The 18132-nt window shown below is 43.6% G+C and overlaps 1 protein-coding gene across 2 annotated transcripts in view; it reads left to right on the top strand.

The window, feature by feature from the left end:
• The window catches only part of LOC112259204 (phosphatidylinositol 4-phosphate 3-kinase C2 domain-containing subunit alpha), a 73215-nt gene that overhangs the window by 5334 nt on the left and 49749 nt on the right, over positions 1–18132 (top strand). For both annotated transcript variants that reach the window (XM_042330071.1, XM_042330115.1), the window contains exon 2: positions 7772–8976. In XM_042330071.1, the coding sequence (XP_042186005.1) occupies positions 7861–8976 (1116 nt within the window). In that variant the 5' untranslated portion in view covers positions 7772–7860. The remainder of the gene's footprint in view (positions 1–7771; positions 8977–18132) is intronic.

The following is an 18132-nucleotide window of genomic DNA, read 5'->3' as shown; positions in this document are numbered from 1 at the left end:
TAGCGAAACTACCGGTTTCCATCAGTTGTGATATTTATTAATACAGTATGACTTTATTTGAGTAACTGTGGATGGAAACGTTGTTTGTGGCAGAGTTTGCGTGTGGGAACCATGAATATTGAAGTGCACATGTACTGAGGTTATGAACTGACATTTTGAGTTAGGCTATTGCCACTTTGTTGCATACTTTTACCTCTCAAATCTCATCTATGTCAATAATATGTGACGTTGTGTATAGGGTATTGAGACTCTACTTTTAAGCGTGGACTCTAAAGTCATGTCAATGTGTTTCTTTCTTGTTGCACCAGCTCTCTGTTGGACCCAAAGCAGCAGGAAGCTCAGCATTTTAGATTTAGTCCAGCCATCACTTTACAAACTGACCTGGTTACTCATTCCTTTCTTAAAGATGTTGTTTTGTACTTTGATCTGCTGCCCAGTAGATTGTTAGCTTACATTTTTATTAGGCAATTTGAAATGCAAAAGAGGCTATTCTACTCAATCAAGTGAACAAATGATCTCTGGAAGTTCCAAACTCAGAATGTAATTTGGTGTCGTCGACCCCTCCATCCTTCATAAATGATTCTAGTCAAACAGACATTTCCTTAGTAGTAGGTAGCTTCGAGTATCGTTTGTCTTTTTAACACGTTTTACTTTAATACGTCATTAGGGAATTTAGCCCAACATCGTTTACAGCACCACAGATATGTTTTACTTTGAGCCTATTCTCCAACTGCTTTTGAATTTGAATTTCACCCTTTCCCTTTTAAGTGCTTCTAAAACATGATGCCCATCTCCGGTCAGGAACTTTTGTTCTGTAGGTTTAGCCTGCCTTCCTGCAGCCCCACATAGTAGCCTAATGCGGAGGCTAAATGTAAGAGACATTTGGGTACATTCTGTTATAAACTTTTTTTTTTGCGATTCATGTCCATCCATTTATTAGAGAATGTCCGATGTGTATTTTTTAGGGGGCTTATCATTGAATTAGAAAATGTTGATGACAATTTTCCAGACAGCCATTTATGCATTACTGCATCAATTTTAATATCGAACAATAAATTGTACTTAGATTGGTAAAAACAAACAACATAGTGGTAATAATTGTTATATGAATGGCAAATCTCTTGTTAAACGGGGTAAATTAAGATGGCATTGGCCTACAATACAGGTGAATGCATATTCAATAGGAGTGTGTGCATGCATTGAGTTATTGAGCTTGTTTTGGCTGATCAGTGGAGTCTATGGTGCCACAGATGATAAACAATCTGTTTGCCTTCCATTGGACTTCCATTAGCCTACTAATCAACAACATTTCCATAGAAACATCACTCCAGCATTTCACCCCTGTGTGGAAGGACGTCATATACTGTAGGCACTGCTGTTAGTTTGAGAATATAAAAGAACATCTATTCAATGCAGATGCTTTCAATGTAATGTCATGATTTGTGCTCATGGATGCTTATTTAGTGTTTTTATTTCACCTTTCATTTAACCAGGGAGGCCAGTTGAGAACAAGTTCTCATTTACAACTGCGACCTGGCCAAGATGAAGCAAAGCAGTGTGACAAAAACAACAGAGTTACACATAAAGAAACGTATAGTCAATAACACAATAGATTTTTCTATGTACAGTGTGTGCAAATGTAGAAGAGTAGGGAGGTAAGGCAAGGTAGTTGTCTGGCAAGGCAAGGTACAGTGCCTTGCGAAAGTATTCGGCCCCCTTGAACTTTGCGACCTTTTGCCACATTTCAGGCTTCAAACATAAAGATATAAAACTGTATTTTTTTGTGAAGAATCAACAACAAGTGGGACACAATCATGAAGTGGAATGACATTTATTGGATATTTCAAACTTTTTTAACAAATCAAAAACTGAAAAATTGGGCGTGCAAAATTATTCAGCCCCTTTACTTTCAGTGCAGCAAACTCTCTCCAGAAGTTCAGTGAGGATCTCTGAATGATCCAATGTTGATCTAAATGACTAAAGATGATAAATGCAATCCACCTGTGTGTAATCAAGTCTCCGTATCAATGCACCTGCACTGTGATAGTCTCAGAGGTCCGTTAAAAGCGCAGAGAGCATCATGAAGAACAAGGAACACACCAGGCAGGTCCGAGATACTGTTGTGAAGAAGTTTAAAGCCGGATTTGGATACAAAAAGATTTCCCAAGCTTTAAACATCCCAAGGAGCACTGGCGAGCGATAATATTGAAATGGAAGGAGTATCAGACCACTGCAAATCTACCAAGACCTGGCCGTCCCTCTAAACTTTCAGCTCATACAAGGAGAATACTGATCAGAGATGCAGCCAAGAGGCCCATGATCACTTTGGATGAACTGCAGAGATCTACAGCTGAGGTGGGAGACTCTGTCCATAGGACAACAATCAGTCGTATATTGCACAAATCTGGCCTTTATGGAAGAGTGGCAAGAAGAAAGCCATTTCTTAAAGATATCCATAAAAAGTGTCGTTTAAAGTTTGCCACAAGCCACCTGGGAGACACACCAAACATGTGGAAGAAGGTGCTCTGGTCAGATGAAACCAAAATTGAACTTTTTGGCAACAATGCAAAACGTTATGTTTGGCGTAAAAGCAACACAGCTCATCACCCTGAACACACCATCCCCACTGTCAAACATGGTGGTGGCAGCATCATGGTTTGGGCCTGCTTTTCTTCAGCAGGGACAGGGAAGATGTTTAAAATTGATGGGAAGATGGATGGAGCCAAATACAGGACCATTCTGGAAGAAAACCTGATGGAGTCTGCAAAAGACCTGAGACTGGGACGGAGATTTGTCTTCCAACAAGACAATGATCCAAAACATAAAACAAAATCTACAATGGAATGGTTCAAAAATAAACATATCCAGGTGTTAGAATGGCCAAGTCAAAGTCCAGACCTGAATCCAATCGAGAATCTGTGGAAAGAACTGAAAACTGCTGTTCACAAATGCTCTCCATCCAACCTCACTGAGCTCGAGCTGTTTTGCAAGGAGGAATGGGAAAAAATTTCAGTCTCTCGATGTGCAAAACTGATAGACATACCCCAAGCGACTTACAGCTGTAATCGCAGCAAAAGGTGGCGCTACAAAGTATTAACTTAAGGGGGCCGAATACTTTCGCAAGGCACTAGTTGTCTGCTATTTACAGATGGGCTGTGTACAGTGATTGGTAAGCTGCTCAGACAGCTGATGCTTGAAGTTATAGGGAGATCTAAGGCTTCAGTGATATTTGCAATTCGTTCCAGTCATTGGCAGCAGAGAAATGGAAGGAAAGGCGGCCAAAGGAAGTGTTGGCTTTGGGAATGACCAGTGAAATATACCTGCTGGAGCACGTGCTACGGGTGGGTGTTGCTATGGTGACCAGTGAGCTGAGATAAACCATATTCCGTGCTCTGGAGAGGGAGATAGCAATCTATATAGATATGTGTTTCTGTTAGGACGCATCTCTAAACAACTTGGCTGCCAGGACGAAATGACTGAATTGGCTAGTTCAGCTATCTGTCAAGAAATGTGTGGGTTGAACAGTGTTTTTGGAAAGTATTCAGACCCCTTCTTCCACATGTTGTTATGTTACAGCCTTACTTTAAAATGTATTTTTATTATTCCCTTGTCAATCTACACACAACCTGTTTTTGCTTTGTCATTATGGGGTTTACATTTTTTGCAAATGTATTAAAAATAAAAAACATTACTTTGTTTAAGCACCTTTGGCAGTCTTCTTGGGTATGACGCTACAAGCTTGGCACACATGTATTTGGTGAGTTTCTCCCATTCTTCTCTGCCGATCCTCTCAAGCTCTGTCAGGTTGGATGGAGAGTGTTGCTGTGCAGCTATTTTCAGTTCTATCCAGAGATGTTAGATCGTGGTCAAGTCCGGGCTCTGCCTGGGCCACTCAGGACATTCAGAGACTTGTCCCCGAAGCCACTCCTGCATTGTCTTGGCTGTGTGCCTAGGGTCGTTGTCCTGTTGGAAGATGAACCTTCGCCCCAGTCTGAAGTCCTGAACGCTCTGGAGCAGGTTTTCATGAAGAATATCTCTGCACCTTGCTCCGTTCATCTTTCCCTCAATCCTGACTAGTCTCCCTGTCTCTGCCACTGAAAAACATCCCCACAGCATGATGGTGCCACCTCCATGCTTCACTGTAGGGATGGTGCAAGGTTTCCTCCAGATGTGACGTTTTTTCATTAAGTTCAATCTTGGTTTCATCAGACCAGAGAATCTTGTTTCTCATGGTCTGAGTCCTTTGGATACCTTTTTGACAAACTCCAAGCAGGCTGTCTTGTGCCTTTTTACCAAGGAGTGGCTTCTGTCTGGCCACTCTACCATAATGGCCTGATTGGTGGAGTGCTGCAAACATGGTTGTCCTTCTGGAAGGTTCTTGTGACCATCGGGTTCTTGTTCACCTCCCTGACAAAGGCTCTTCTCCCTCGATTGCTCAGTTTGGCCGGGCGGCCAAGAAGTATCTTGGTTCTAAACTTCTTCTATTTAAGAATGATGGAGGCCAATGTGTTCTTTGGGACATTCAATGCTGCAGAGATGTTTTGATACCCTTCCCCAGATCTGTGCCTCGACATAAGTTGTAGAAACATCTCAAGGATGACCAATGGAAACAGGATGCACCTGAGATCAATTTTGAGTCTCATAGCAAGGGGTCTGAATACTTAAATGAAATACGTTATATTTTTGATAAATTTGCAAACATTTCTGAACCTATTCTCGCTTTGTCATTATGGGGTCTTGTGTGTAGATTGCTGAAGGAGAAAAAAAAAAAACAATTTTTGAACAATGTTGTAACTTAACAAAATGTGGAAAACGTCAAAGGTTCTGAATACTCTCCGAATGCACTGTATCTTGATCCTTCTGCTACGATTGGATAGAGCTAGGCTGTAACTCTGCTCCTTTTCATATCTCTCTCCATCACTCCTATCACTTGCTGCAGTTTACTGCTACTATGAGAACTCCCTCAATGGCGATGACTTTTGCTACCAAGCCATAAATGTGCTTAATATCTGACAAGGAGAGTGGGGTTAGGGAAGAATATGAAGCGATGATGCATGTTCTAGCTGAATGACTCAAATCTGCCCATAGTTTGAGAAGGGTGAACGCACACACGAGCGCCGATCTTCAGCTTTCTTGGTGCATAAACATGCAGGTAGATTCTTAGGAAGCTAAACTTATTGCTAACCTTTTTATTTAAACATTTTTAAAACACTTCCATATCACAACAATAATGTAATGCGACTACCAACTGTCAATTTCTGGATAAGATTGCAGTTGGTCAGATCAGCACACCAGTGAATAGCTAACGTTGCACCACAAGTCAGATGGCTCGTTGCCAAAAATGGTGCATGTTCAAAATGATAACCGGCTAATGTTAGCTAGCTAGCTACGTTGGCTGTTAGCTCCTATCTGATATCTTAGCTCCATGTTTATCTAGCTAGCTAACATAGTAGCTAATATAGCTAGCTAACACCAAAGTTCTTGTGATCTTTGCTAACAGTTCACATAGCTAGCTTGCTATTGCATGTTGACACAAGCCTTTATTCGTCAAACGGGTTTCCTGACTTTCTGAGGTCATTAAAAATCCCATTGCATTTATCGTAAGAGTAGGGGTGTTAACCCCGGTGTCCTGACTAAATTCCCAATCTGACCCTCAAACCATCACGGTCACTTTATAATCCCCAGTTTACAATTGGCTCATTCATCCCCCTCCTCTCCCCTGTAACTATTCCCCAGGTCGTTGCTGCAAATGAGAATGTGTTCTCAGTCAACTTACCTGGTAAAATAACGGATAAATAAAAATGAACTAAACTAATATTTGCAATAGGAGTTTGGTTTTGGTCACTGGATAATGGGCTAGCTTGTTGCTTGCTGCTGATTGTCTCAGACACTCCTCGGCATTGTGCAGTGCTCGTGGCTCAGGCGGTGAGTGGCAGGTACAATAGCAGCAGTTTTACTATCGGCAAAGACTACAAAAGGACTATCGACCCGATAATTCAGCTCGGCCTATTATCGGTCGTTCTGTCATTTATATTGCATATAGTCTTGCATTCGCTCATTCTTCCTCAGTGACCCTTACTTTGAATGGCATTGGCAGTCCTTCTGCAAAGCTACAAGATGAAAAATGTATATAGGCCCGATCCCTTACTGCAGCCCTTTCAATTCAAACCTCTCCTCGGGGACCCTCAGCCGTTCCATATATTTGAACTATTCCAGAGCTAGCACACCTGATTCAACTTGTCAACTGTCAAAGCCCTTGATTGAGGTGAGCTATTTTAATGCTACAACAAAACTATCAAATGTTTGAAAACCACTGGCCTAGCCTATAGCATTAACAGATGCCATAGCCCACTGCATCTACTCTAAGTATAGGCTACTTTTTAAAAGGAAGACTGAGGGCAAAACTTAACAAACTGCATATTCTAGGCTACATGATGTTGAGTCAAAAAAAAAAAAATCATCCAGTACCACCACTCTGCCTTCCTGTTTTCTTTACCCAGATCAAACTCGGTCGACGTCTGTCTGGCAGAGCTGTCTGTCTCACAAAGCTGCTAGACAAATGTTTGAGTGCTGTTCCCTCTGTTGGTTTGTCACCGCTGGAATCTCTGCCCAGGATCTGATATTAGTACAGCTGATAAGACACTCTTTGGCCGTAGCATACAAAATGATACAGAGAGAAAGAGACCCGTCTGGCTGCCTTTCATGCCAAATTCCTCACGTACAATGGCGCTAGGCTAGCTGGAGATCCCATGTACAGCTAGCCTTCACCACTATGGGAGGGGAGCTCAGGAAAGGGCTGTGTTGCCTGGGGGGAGAACTCTGACTGAGGGCCTGGGTAGTGAGGAGAATAGGAGCGCTGTGTCATTTTGAGGAACTCAATGAATGCACACGTTGCAGCCAGGGAGATGTGATAAAAACAACACGTAGGCCTGTTAATGTTCTGCACCATACTGCTGAGATTTGTTACAGAAGACAACAAATACAAAAAACAGGCACTGTAAAATCATGGTATTATCATTTAGCCTGTCTATGAAACATTTTATACGACATCATCATTTAACTACCTATCCGTATCATGGTTGTCAATTTTCAGGAAGAAGTAAGCCTCTGATAACTTGGCTATTGCTTGCTGCTGTATGAGACAGACAATCAATTTCAATGAAAAGGGCATGCAGTAGATGTTGGCCTGATTCTCAACTCTTCACTCCAATAACACACACAAGCCAAATAACAGTCACTTATGACATTGATCCGTACTGTAGCTACACTCAGTGAAATCAGTAAGAAAGATGGTTTATTTTGAAGGACATTGTACTATAGTGTGAAACCCATGTGACAGTCCTTGTGCTAGTCAGGCGCAGTAAACTTTAACAGGCCTTTTATGGTCTCCACCTTGACCCTGACTGTGCATCATTGTGCATGTGGGGCTGTCAGGGATTTTCTCTCTGCTGTCTCTACATGTTGAACAACTTCGATACTTCAGGATGTCAGTAAGCCTCTGACTGTGACTTGTAAAAACAACAGAGCAAAAGGTCCCGTGTGATTATAGCTGATAAATCTTGGTAATACATTCTTCCCTTACAGCTTGGCTATTTAAAATGTAATGGCATTAGGATCAGCTAGTTTCTTTTGTCTTGCAGACTTTACTATTGGTTATGGAAATGGCTCACTAAATGCAGAACAGATGCCTCTGTCGGACCCTGTCGTGGTTGTAGACTGTTCCTGGTGATGTCTGTATTGTGACTTGCTCTCTTTTCTCGTCCTTTCCCAGGTGTTTGAATAAACAAATCTCCCGTCTGACCCATTTGTCACCCGTGCTGACTACAAACTCGACTTACATGGCACCCTCAAATTGACATCATGGCCCAGATATCCAGTGGTAATGGGTTCAAGCTGGACGTGACCCAGCCCATGGGGGTTGTGGGTAAGGAGGAGGCCCTTCGCATGGAAGCGGAGGCCTTAGCGAAACTACAAAAGGAGAAGAGACACACGCTCCCGGCGACCCCCACCACTGCCGCTCCAAGGCCCACTCCTTCCTCCAGCAGCCGACCAGAGAAGGACCTCATAGTCTTCCCCGATGCCAAGAAGCAGGCGGAGAAGGACAAGTTCCAGGACATCGACGTAGACAAGCTGACCAATGAGGAGCTGGAGAAGCTCCTGCTGGACGACAGCTTCGGGGCCAACAGCGGCAAGGCCTCGCGGCCCTCCTCGCTGCTGGGATTCAACCTCAGCGCCTCCTACCCGGGGGGCCAAGCTACCTCTCCCTTCCCCAACGGCCAGTGGACGCCTTCCATCCTCTCCACCCCCTCCGGCTCCGGCGTGTCCACACCAACCCACCATCAGGCTCCCATGTTCCCCTCTGCTCCGTTCCCCAAGCCCCAGACCTGCTCCTTCCAGAATGGCTTTTCTCCAGCCATGCCGCCCTACATGGGCTTGCCTGGCCCGCAGACCTCCTTCATGGCCTTCACTCCTATCCAGCAGCCCGGAGCCATGGTGTTCCATCAGCCCACCGTCACCCCGGAGATGGCCAAGCTCTTCCACAAGATCCACAGCACCTCGGAATACTTGAAGAACGGCAGGTCAGCCAGTACTGACCTGGATGCTGCACCGACCTGTGCCGTGTCGCTGGCGCCCAACCCACCGCCATCTGCCGTGGAACCACTTGCTGTCAGCCGCTTCGAGTGGCTGGACCTGGACCCGCTCAACAGGTGCAAAGCTGAGGGTGATGAGGGCACCTCACCGGCACCGAGCGGCACCGTGACTGTAGTGGGAGGGCCAGCCGGCGGGGACCCCTGGGACGCCGTGCTGCTAGATGAGACTGAGGGAGGGGCTGGCGGCAGCAGTCCACCAACTGAGGTGAAGGGTCATCTCGCAAGTCGCTCTCAGCCTCGGCAGTTGTCGGTAGGGGCGGGGGTCACCAGGAGCCACTCCCTCACCATCCCAGAATCCGCTTCCCAGCACAAGCCAAACAATCAGGTATGTCTAGTACTCGCATAAGACGATCATAATAACTCTGAAACTGAAACCTCAAATTTTGTCCCTAAAGCAAATACCACTAGCCAAGCAATCAGTAATGGTTGCAATGCCCATTGCCCACACAATGGCTGTGTTTAGACAGGCAGCCCAATTCACTAATCGTGTCTCTTGACCAATCAGATCAGCTCTGAAAAATATCTAATGTGAAAAGGTCTGATGTGATTTGTCAAAAGGTCAATAAATGGGAAAAAAATATCAGAATTGGGCTGACTGTCTAAACGTAGCCCTTGTGACAAGCCAAAACAAATGGGTAAGATTCTAGCACAATAAAATAATTTTAAAGGGGTTCAACAAAGCCCAGCCAAAACAGCTAGGTAACAAGTCCCACATCATACCAGCACTGCCAAAACATACATTTTGGTTCCCAAAGCATGTAGTCTGGTATGGTTGCCCACACTTTGAAGGCTTGACCTCCTATACTTCCACTTTTTTAAAATCCTTTTTGAGAGGAAAGATGCTCTTTCTACTCCAAATCGGTCTCTTTTTAATCAACATTTCTGAGATTTGGGAAGGGACCGAAGGCATGTGGCGCAAAATACCATTCGCCTCCATTTTCCTATAAGTGAGCAACCATCTGTCTGAAGCATTTGTCAGTGGGTTTGAGCTCAACTGAAGGGAGGCCACAAAACAATTCTAACTTCTCTATATACACAATGACTCGTCTATCAATTTTTATTTACCGTGTCTCTTTCCGTTTAGTCAGAATAGAGATTTTGTAATGAGAGAATAAATGAGTAATAAGGAATAAAGGCGTTGCCTGTATGTATGTATGTATGTGTGTGTGGCGTTCCCAGAAAGCCCACTTCCTGTCTCATTGTGTTTCTCTGTGTCGGAACAGGACAATTGGCTGCTGTCACATTCTTCCCACAGAAAGACCATAATTTCCGTTCTGCATGAGATGATTGTCTTAAATATAAACGGCGTCATTTGTTTATTTCCCCCACTGTCTCGGAGGCATAGTAAGCAGGACACCTGCTTTGTTTACTGTACATTGACTATGATGGTCCAAAGTAGTGCACTATGAAGTGAATAGGGGGACTTTTGGGATACCACCTTTATGAACCTCTATTTACCACCACAAACTGATGCTGGCACTAACACCGCACTCAATGAGCTGTATATGGCCACAATCAAAGAAGAAAATGGTCATCCAGATGTGGTGCTCCTAGTGGCCGGGGATTTTAATGCAGGGAAACTTAAATCCGTTTCAACTTATTTCCACCAGCATGTCTCCTGTGCAACTAGGGAAAAAACTCTAGACCACCTCTACACGCAGAGACACATACAAATCTCACCCTCCATTTGGCAAATCTGACTTACTCCATCCTATTAATTCCTGTTTACAAGCAAAAACTCAAACAGGAAGTACCAGTGATGCGCTCAATATAGAAGTGGTCAAATAACGCGGATGCAAAGCTACAAGACAGTTTAGCTAGCACAGATTGGAATATATGACTAATCCCATGGCATTGAGGAGTTTACCACATAAGTCACCGGCTTCATTAAGTGCATGGATGATGTCGTCCCCACAGTGGCAATACGTACATATCCTAACCAGCCTTACTGAGCTAAAGGCTAGAGCTGCCGCTTTTCAAGGAGCGGGGCACAAATCCTGCTACACCCTCCGACGAACTATCAAACAGGCAAAGCATCAGTACAGGACGCAGATCAAATCCTACTACACTGGCTCTGACGCTCATCAGATGTGTCAGGGCTTGCAAACTATCACAGATTACAAAGGGAAACCCAGCCACAAGCTGGCTGGGGAAACCCAGCCACGATTGCCAGGACGCATACTCCGAGCATGTGCTGACCACCTAGTGCTGACCTTCACTGACATTTTCAACCTCTCCTTGACCCTGTCTGTAATACGCATGTTTCAAGCAGACCACCATAGTCCCAGTGTCCAAGCTTGCCAAGGTTAGTTCCTCAGTGTCCACATAACTAAGGACCTATTATGGTCCAAACCCAACAAGACAGACGTGAAGAGGGCACGACAACGCCTCTTCCCCCTCTGGAGACTGAAAAGATTTGGCATGTGCCCTCAGATCCTCAGTTCTACAGCTGCACCACTGAGAGGATCTTGACTGGTTGCATCACTGCTTGGTATGGCACCTGTTCGGCATTTGACGGCAAAGCATTAGAGGGCAGTGGGTAAGGCCCAGTACATCACTGGGGCAGAGCTCCCTGCCATCCAGGACCTCTATACCAGGCGGTGTCAGATTCCGGCCACCCAAGTCAGTCTGTTCTCTCTACTATCACACGGCAAGCGGTAGAAGTCTCTAAGACCAAAAGGCTCCTGAACAGCTTCTACCCAAAAGCCATTAAACTGCTGAACAGTTAAACAGTTTCTGCTTACCTTTACCTACATACACTCAGCAACAAATAAAAAACGTCCCTTTTTCAGGACCCTGTCTTTCAAAGATAATTCCTAGAATTCAAAATAACTTCACAGATCTTCTTTGAAAATGGTTTAAACACGGTTTCCCATGCTTGTTCAATGAACATACACCTGTGGAATGGTCGTTAAGATGCTAACAGCTTACAGACTGTAGGCAATTAAGGTCACAGTTATTAAAACGTAGGACACTAAAGAGGCCTTTCTACTAACTCTGAAAAACACCAAAAGAAAGATGCCACAGTTGACATGAGAAGACGTTTCTTTTTTTGATGAGGTTAGTACTACAATCAATCACCTAACCAAACCTACATATTACCTCGATCAATCACTGCAACTACCTCGTGCCCCAGTACACTGACTCAGTACCGTTACTCCTTGTATATAGCTCATTGTTATTTTGTTACTATTATCTTTTCATCTATTAGTGTGTAAGTAAGCATTTCACTGTAAAGTCTCCACTTTTTGTATTCGGCACGTGACAAATAAAATTTGATTTAAACAAATATCTGTGACATGTCAGATTTACCTAAAACCCTTTCAATGTGTCTGTCACCAACTGTATACCATTAGTTGAGAACTATGTCCAGTTCACTCTGTCTGTCTTTCTGTGAACGTTTATGGCTGCCTGTCCTATGTCTGTATGTTAAACATACTACTGTTACATAACGTGTTGTCTGGATGTGTGCATTCATGTCGATCTGTTGTACATGCTTTCGCCTTAACAGTGTGTTGCCCTAGTTTGTTAGCCTAGCTGCCAGGCAGCAGTAATGTTGGTATAGCCTAAACGGGGACAAGCCCATACAGCTCCCCACCATGCCCCACTGCAGACTCATCTGACAAGCCCCAGAGCGGCCCAGCGTTGCCATGGCAGCAGGCGCTCTCATGTAGGCCGAGTGTGTAATACTGTGAGAGTGCTGGTGGGCAAAGCACTACTCTGAACCAGCATGGCACAGTGGTGTAGTGTTACCTTCTACAGACCAAGACACCCCTTATCGGTTTCCAGACCCATAGTAATCTGGCCCACAACCTATCACAGTCAACTCCCTACTCGAGCCAGAGTGCTATTTTGTTACCTTCCAGATTAACAGGTTGGGTGTAAGGAAGCTTGTTGTTGATAACACTACAAGGGCTGGCATCAGATGTTGCAAAGCAGGTGGAGTTTGTTTCTGTGGTAATGTTTGCTCTTGTATTAAATTAAACAAGTGCGCTTAGTTCAGGAGGTAACAATTGTATTTACATCTGCCTGTTTTTGTTTTTTTTCCTCTCTTTGACAACCTGTGGTAGCTAAGCCCAGGGCTGGGCCCTTGTATTGAAGAACCAAAGTCAAGCAAACAACATTAACTGCTCGAACAACGGATATGTCTCAGATTTAAAAAACATTTAGTCAGGCCAGCTCTCCCTGCAGTTTGTATTGGAAAGCTGAGAGGACTTCCCAGCATGCAGTAAGCCCAGGGGACATCACCTTCTGCAACAGAGCACTGAAGTGCACCATAGAGTTCAGTCATTGCGAAGTCAAGACTTTTGTACGCACAGAACGCCTGTGCCGTCACAGCAGAGTACTAGCTAGGACTTGCCTGTTACGACAGGCTATTGTGCTTGTTTCTGTGTGTGGGGACAGTTGATCAATGGGCACAGTTGATGAATGGACACATTTCAGTTGTACAACTGACTAGGTCAGTATATCCCTTTCCCAATATGTAACTTTTTGGGCAACCCGACCACATTCACATAGAAATTTGAGTTATATATCTGTCATTCTCATTGAAAGGAAGTCTAAGAAGCAGTAGATTGGTTCTGTGTGTGTTATTTCTATTGTTCCCATTCTTTAGTTTTTAAAAATATTTTTGGTTATGGGAAAACATATTTCACAGCGGTTTAAATGGCACAATGATTCGCTACACTAGACTTGCTTATTTTGTGACATATAAACTGAAATTAGGCAAACTATTAGAAACCAGGAAATGGCAGAGCAGTTATGACTAAATTATAATTCTCGTGCTGCATACTGATCTCTTCCATACGCCCTGTGTGGTGGTGTATCGATGGGCCTACAGAGTGACGATGGATACAAGTGAACTCTGTGTCTTCACCTCTCACCCGGTTTTACTTTCAACAAACAGGAAGTAAATTGTGGGTGAGAGGGAAACAACACCAATGGCATTCTCTGAAATAGCTGGTGATGTCCTAGCTAGACAACTGCAACCTTTGAAAAATTTGATTTCTATAATGCCTCAGTGGAAGTTTTAAACTAGAGAGAAATCATTGACTTCCTCTTTCAAATCAGGAAGTTAAACTTAATTTGGTCAGCTGGTTCTCTTGACCTAGTTAACCAGGGCCAACCAAGAAGGGTGAAGAGGTTGAGGAAAGTACAATAGACTCCTGCCGGTTGAAGTCTATAGTATTACTAAACCACTAATAACCTGGGCTAGTGAAGTAGGTACCGTTTCTAGGACAGCTACAGGCAGCAAAACTGGACAAGCCTGGGACAATAAAGTGGTTTACTCTTAAGACTGACCTAAGACGGAGGAGCTGTAAAGCAGACTGGACCTGACTCAGAACAGTAGGGTGGACTAAAGCAAACCACATTAGATTAATGATCTGTGAGTCACATGGGCCTTACCCATCCTCTCTTTCACTCACTTACTCACCCCTGTCAGACAATGAACCAGAGAATACAAAGACGGGCCTGTCTAACATCCCGGTGTCTGTCCTGTGGGGGGATGTGAGTGAACACACTGCTCACAATGCCTCATTGGATTATCTTTGCATGTTTGTTTTCAATGAATGGGTTGTGTATAAAAACACACACTGCTAATCCCTCACTCCTTTCTTGCCTGGCTAGATGGGATGTACAAGGTGCTTGGTGAGAGCGAGAGATTGAGGTCTCAGCCAGTTGACGCTACTAGCACACTGCTTTGTAAATGTTTCATTTTAATACTATTTCGGGTCAAAACCATGTTTGTCTCTGTAAAAGTTCTCCGCAACAAATACTTAAAAAAAAAAAAAAAAAAAAAAACATGTTTTTTTTTTTTTTTTTTTTTTTCAACGGAAAGCTAAAATAAGCATTTTCTTATTGGACAAGTCCAGGTAGTCTTTCCAGTCGGTTGTCTTCCGTTTGGCACCTAATGAACACGACCCTGATGCCACTTCTAGGTTCAGTCACATTTCATGTCTGAGTTGTTGGTTTTGCTTGTTTTTAAGAACTGCTGAGCAAAGTGAGCATTATTTTATGAGCTAATCTGCTATGTTCTTCACCCGCTGAATGACCAACATGAAGAATGCAGACTTATGTTGCAGTACAGCATTACCATTGTACTACTCATTTCATCAATTGCAGATAGACAGCCATAACATCCTGTTCTTATAAACAACTGGAAAGATGGGACCTTCTCTATAAACAAAACTGACATTACCTTGCTGGCCATTAAGTGTGCGTGTTTAGATTTTGCATAGATCTCTTAACATGGAAGTGTAGAATCAAATTTTATTTCACATGCTTTGTAGACAACAGCGAGTAGAATGTAGGGAGTAGAAAATAACATGGCTATATACAGGAAGTACCAGTACCAAGTCAGTGTGCAGTACATATAGGTAAGGGTAAAGTTACTAGGCAACAGGATAGATAGTAGTAGTAGTAGTAGTAGTACATTGGAGGTTTCTCTTTTTTTTGTTTACCACAAATGTTCTTAATCAGTTTGTTTTCATGCATTACTACATACACCCAGGTATTGGGATACGAAATAAAAACAATGAATTATAATATTTTAAAAACAATATACAGTGCATTCTGAAATTATTCAGAACCCCTTGACTTTTTCTACATTTTGTTACATTACAAAGCAAAAACAGGTTTTTAGAAACTGGAAATATCACATTTATGTAAGTATTCAGACCCTTTACTCAGTACTTTGAAGCACCTTTGGTAGCGATTACATCCTTGAGTCTTCTTGGTTATGATGATACAAGCTTGGCACACCTGTATTTGGAGTTTCTTGCTTTCTCTGCAGATCCTCTCAAGCTCTGTCAGGTTGGATAGAGAGCGTCGCTGCACAGCTATTTTCAGAACTCAAATATGTTTGCTCATGTTCAAGTCTGAGCTCTGGCTGGGCCACTCAAGGACATTCAGAGCGATGAAGCCACTCCTGCATTGTCTTGGCGGTGTGCTTAGGGTCATTGTCCTGTTGGAAAGTGAACCTTCACCCCAGTCTAAGGTCCTGAGTGCTCTGGAGCAGGTTCTAATCAAGGATCTCTCTATCTTTCTCTCGATCCTGACCACTCTCCCAGTCCCTGCTGTGAGAAAAATATCCCCACAGCATGATGCTACCACCACCATGCTTCACCGTATGGATGGTGCCAGGTTTCCTCCAGACGTGACGCCTGGCATTCAGGCCAAAGAATTCAATCTTGGTTTCATCAGACCAGAGAATCTTGTTTCTCATGGTCTGAGAGTCTTTCAGTGCCTCTTGGCAAACTCCAAACAGGCTGTCATGTGCCTTTTGTTGAGAAGTTAATTCCGTCTTGCGACTACCATAAACGCCTAATTAGTGGAGTGCTGATTGTCTTTCTTGAAGGTTCTCCCATCTCCACAGGTGGCCAGCTCTATAAAGAGACTTGGTGGTTCCAAACAGAGGCCACTGTGTTCTTGGCGAACTTCAATGCTGCAGAACATGTTTTGGTACTCTTCCCCAGATCTGTGCCTCAACACAATTCTGTCTTGGCGCTCTACGGTCAATTCCTTCCAACTCATGGCTTGGTTTTTCTGTTTTTAATACATTTTCTAAAAGCTGTTTTCATTATAGGACATTGTATGAGGGGGGGAGTATTTAATTCATTTTCGAATAAGGCTGTAACGTAACCATGTGGGAAAAGTCTAGGGGTCTGAATACTTTCTGAATGCACCAACGATACCAGCCCACAGAATGACATGGATGGAATGGGTGATAAGATGTTGATTTTAATTGTTTGTTATGCCTCTTTATCAGAATTGGCGCTCATGTTAATAATTTGACCGTGTGCCTTGCGAATTGATGCCATTCTCTTATGTTTATCTTTTGTAAAAAGAAGCTGTTACAGGACTGTTATTGACTGTAACTCTATCACTAATCAAATGTATTGTAAGGGAAACGAAAATATGCTATGTGTTGCATTAGGCCTTTAGAATAATGCAAAACATATCCTTGACTCGATCAAAGTTGATGAGCAGGAAAAGAACAATGCCAGTCAGGCCCACCTCAACTATGCCTAAATTTTTTTATTTTATGTTACCTTTATTTAACTAGGCAAGTTAGTTAAGAACAAATTCTTATTTTCAATGACGGCCTAGGAACAGTGGGTTAACAGATGCAGGGAAAGGAGCATCACTTTATCAAATCCTCCTTCAGTCACATGCATGTAAGACATTTTGATTTCTATATAGTATCAGAAAGAGCATGGTCTGCTGGTTCTATGACATTTATTAGTGTCATATAACTCTCTCAATTGAAGAGGTGCAACTCTATTTCCAAGTGTAACTTTTTCCAGGAATATCCGTGCTGTTCATGCATTCAGAACATGACCACTTGCACGGCAGCATTGCTCTGGCTATAAGTAACATAAAAGCAAAAACCAATCACATACAATTAAAATATGCTATTCTGTCATCAATGAATGGGCGATAGACACCTGACAAACTGATAATGGTGCATGTGACTTCAATGAACTGAATGAGGAAGAGTGTGATTTGAATTTGATCTGAATTCTGAGGGTGAAGAGGATGATTGAATTTAGAACAATAGTGTAATGATGAAGAGTCGTGGGCGGTCTTATTTTATTATGAAAGATTGATATGACTCAGGAAATGATACACCATTTATAGACGCTGAGTACAACCGTACAATAGCAAGCCCAAACAAATGGATGCACTGACAGCATTGCAAATGTTGCAGAATTTAGATGAGTTGGAAGGCGGGTTGGCTATTGAACTTGAAATCGACGTTGCTGATGAAAAGTAATCTGATTCTGATGTTTACTTCGAGCCTCCGATGCCTGAGTCTCGCCGCAGAAAAACAACGGAGCCAACAGACGTTGATCCCAACTGCCACGGTGAGACAGGAGTTTGGGAGGGATGGCACGGTGAGACAGGAGTCTGGTGGGGATGGCACGGTGAGACAGGAGTCTGGTGGGGATGGCACGGTGAGACAGGAGTCTGGGGGGGATGGCACGGTGAGACAGGAGTCTGGGGGGATGGCACGGTGAGACAGGAGTCTGGGGGGTGGGGGTGAGACCGGAGTCTGGGGGAGACGGTGAGACAGGAGTCTGGGGGATAGCACGGTGAGACCGGAGTCTGGGGGGGATGGCACGGTGAGACAGGAGTCTGGGGGGGATGGCACAGTTTGGGTAGAAAGGAGTGATGAGTTTGACATGCAGATGTTGCAGCATATCAGATTGTACTGTTGCTTATGCGCACAGAAAAGGAAACTGTACATGAGACATGTTTATGGATGAACTCACAGCATTTATTGTACTCTTGTGTGTCTGTGGAATGTGGAGTCATTTTCGTATGATAGGTATGGGGTGGACCTTTTTCCCCAGAGACCATGCCACACAACCTCTTTAGAGAGGCCATGCCACACGTGCGGCATGTGCACACAAAATAAGGCCCATAAACTGAAGTTTGCTCGCACAAAGCCCCGAAAATGTGTGCCGACTGTGGACAC

Source organism: Oncorhynchus tshawytscha, linkage group LG01, assembly GCF_018296145.1.
Source record: "Oncorhynchus tshawytscha isolate Ot180627B linkage group LG01, Otsh_v2.0, whole genome shotgun sequence".
In the NCBI taxonomy this organism is placed as follows: domain Eukaryota; kingdom Metazoa; phylum Chordata; class Actinopteri; order Salmoniformes; family Salmonidae; genus Oncorhynchus; species Oncorhynchus tshawytscha.
Note: the sequence above shows the minus strand (reverse complement) of the source record. Positions and strands in the feature narration are given on the sequence as shown.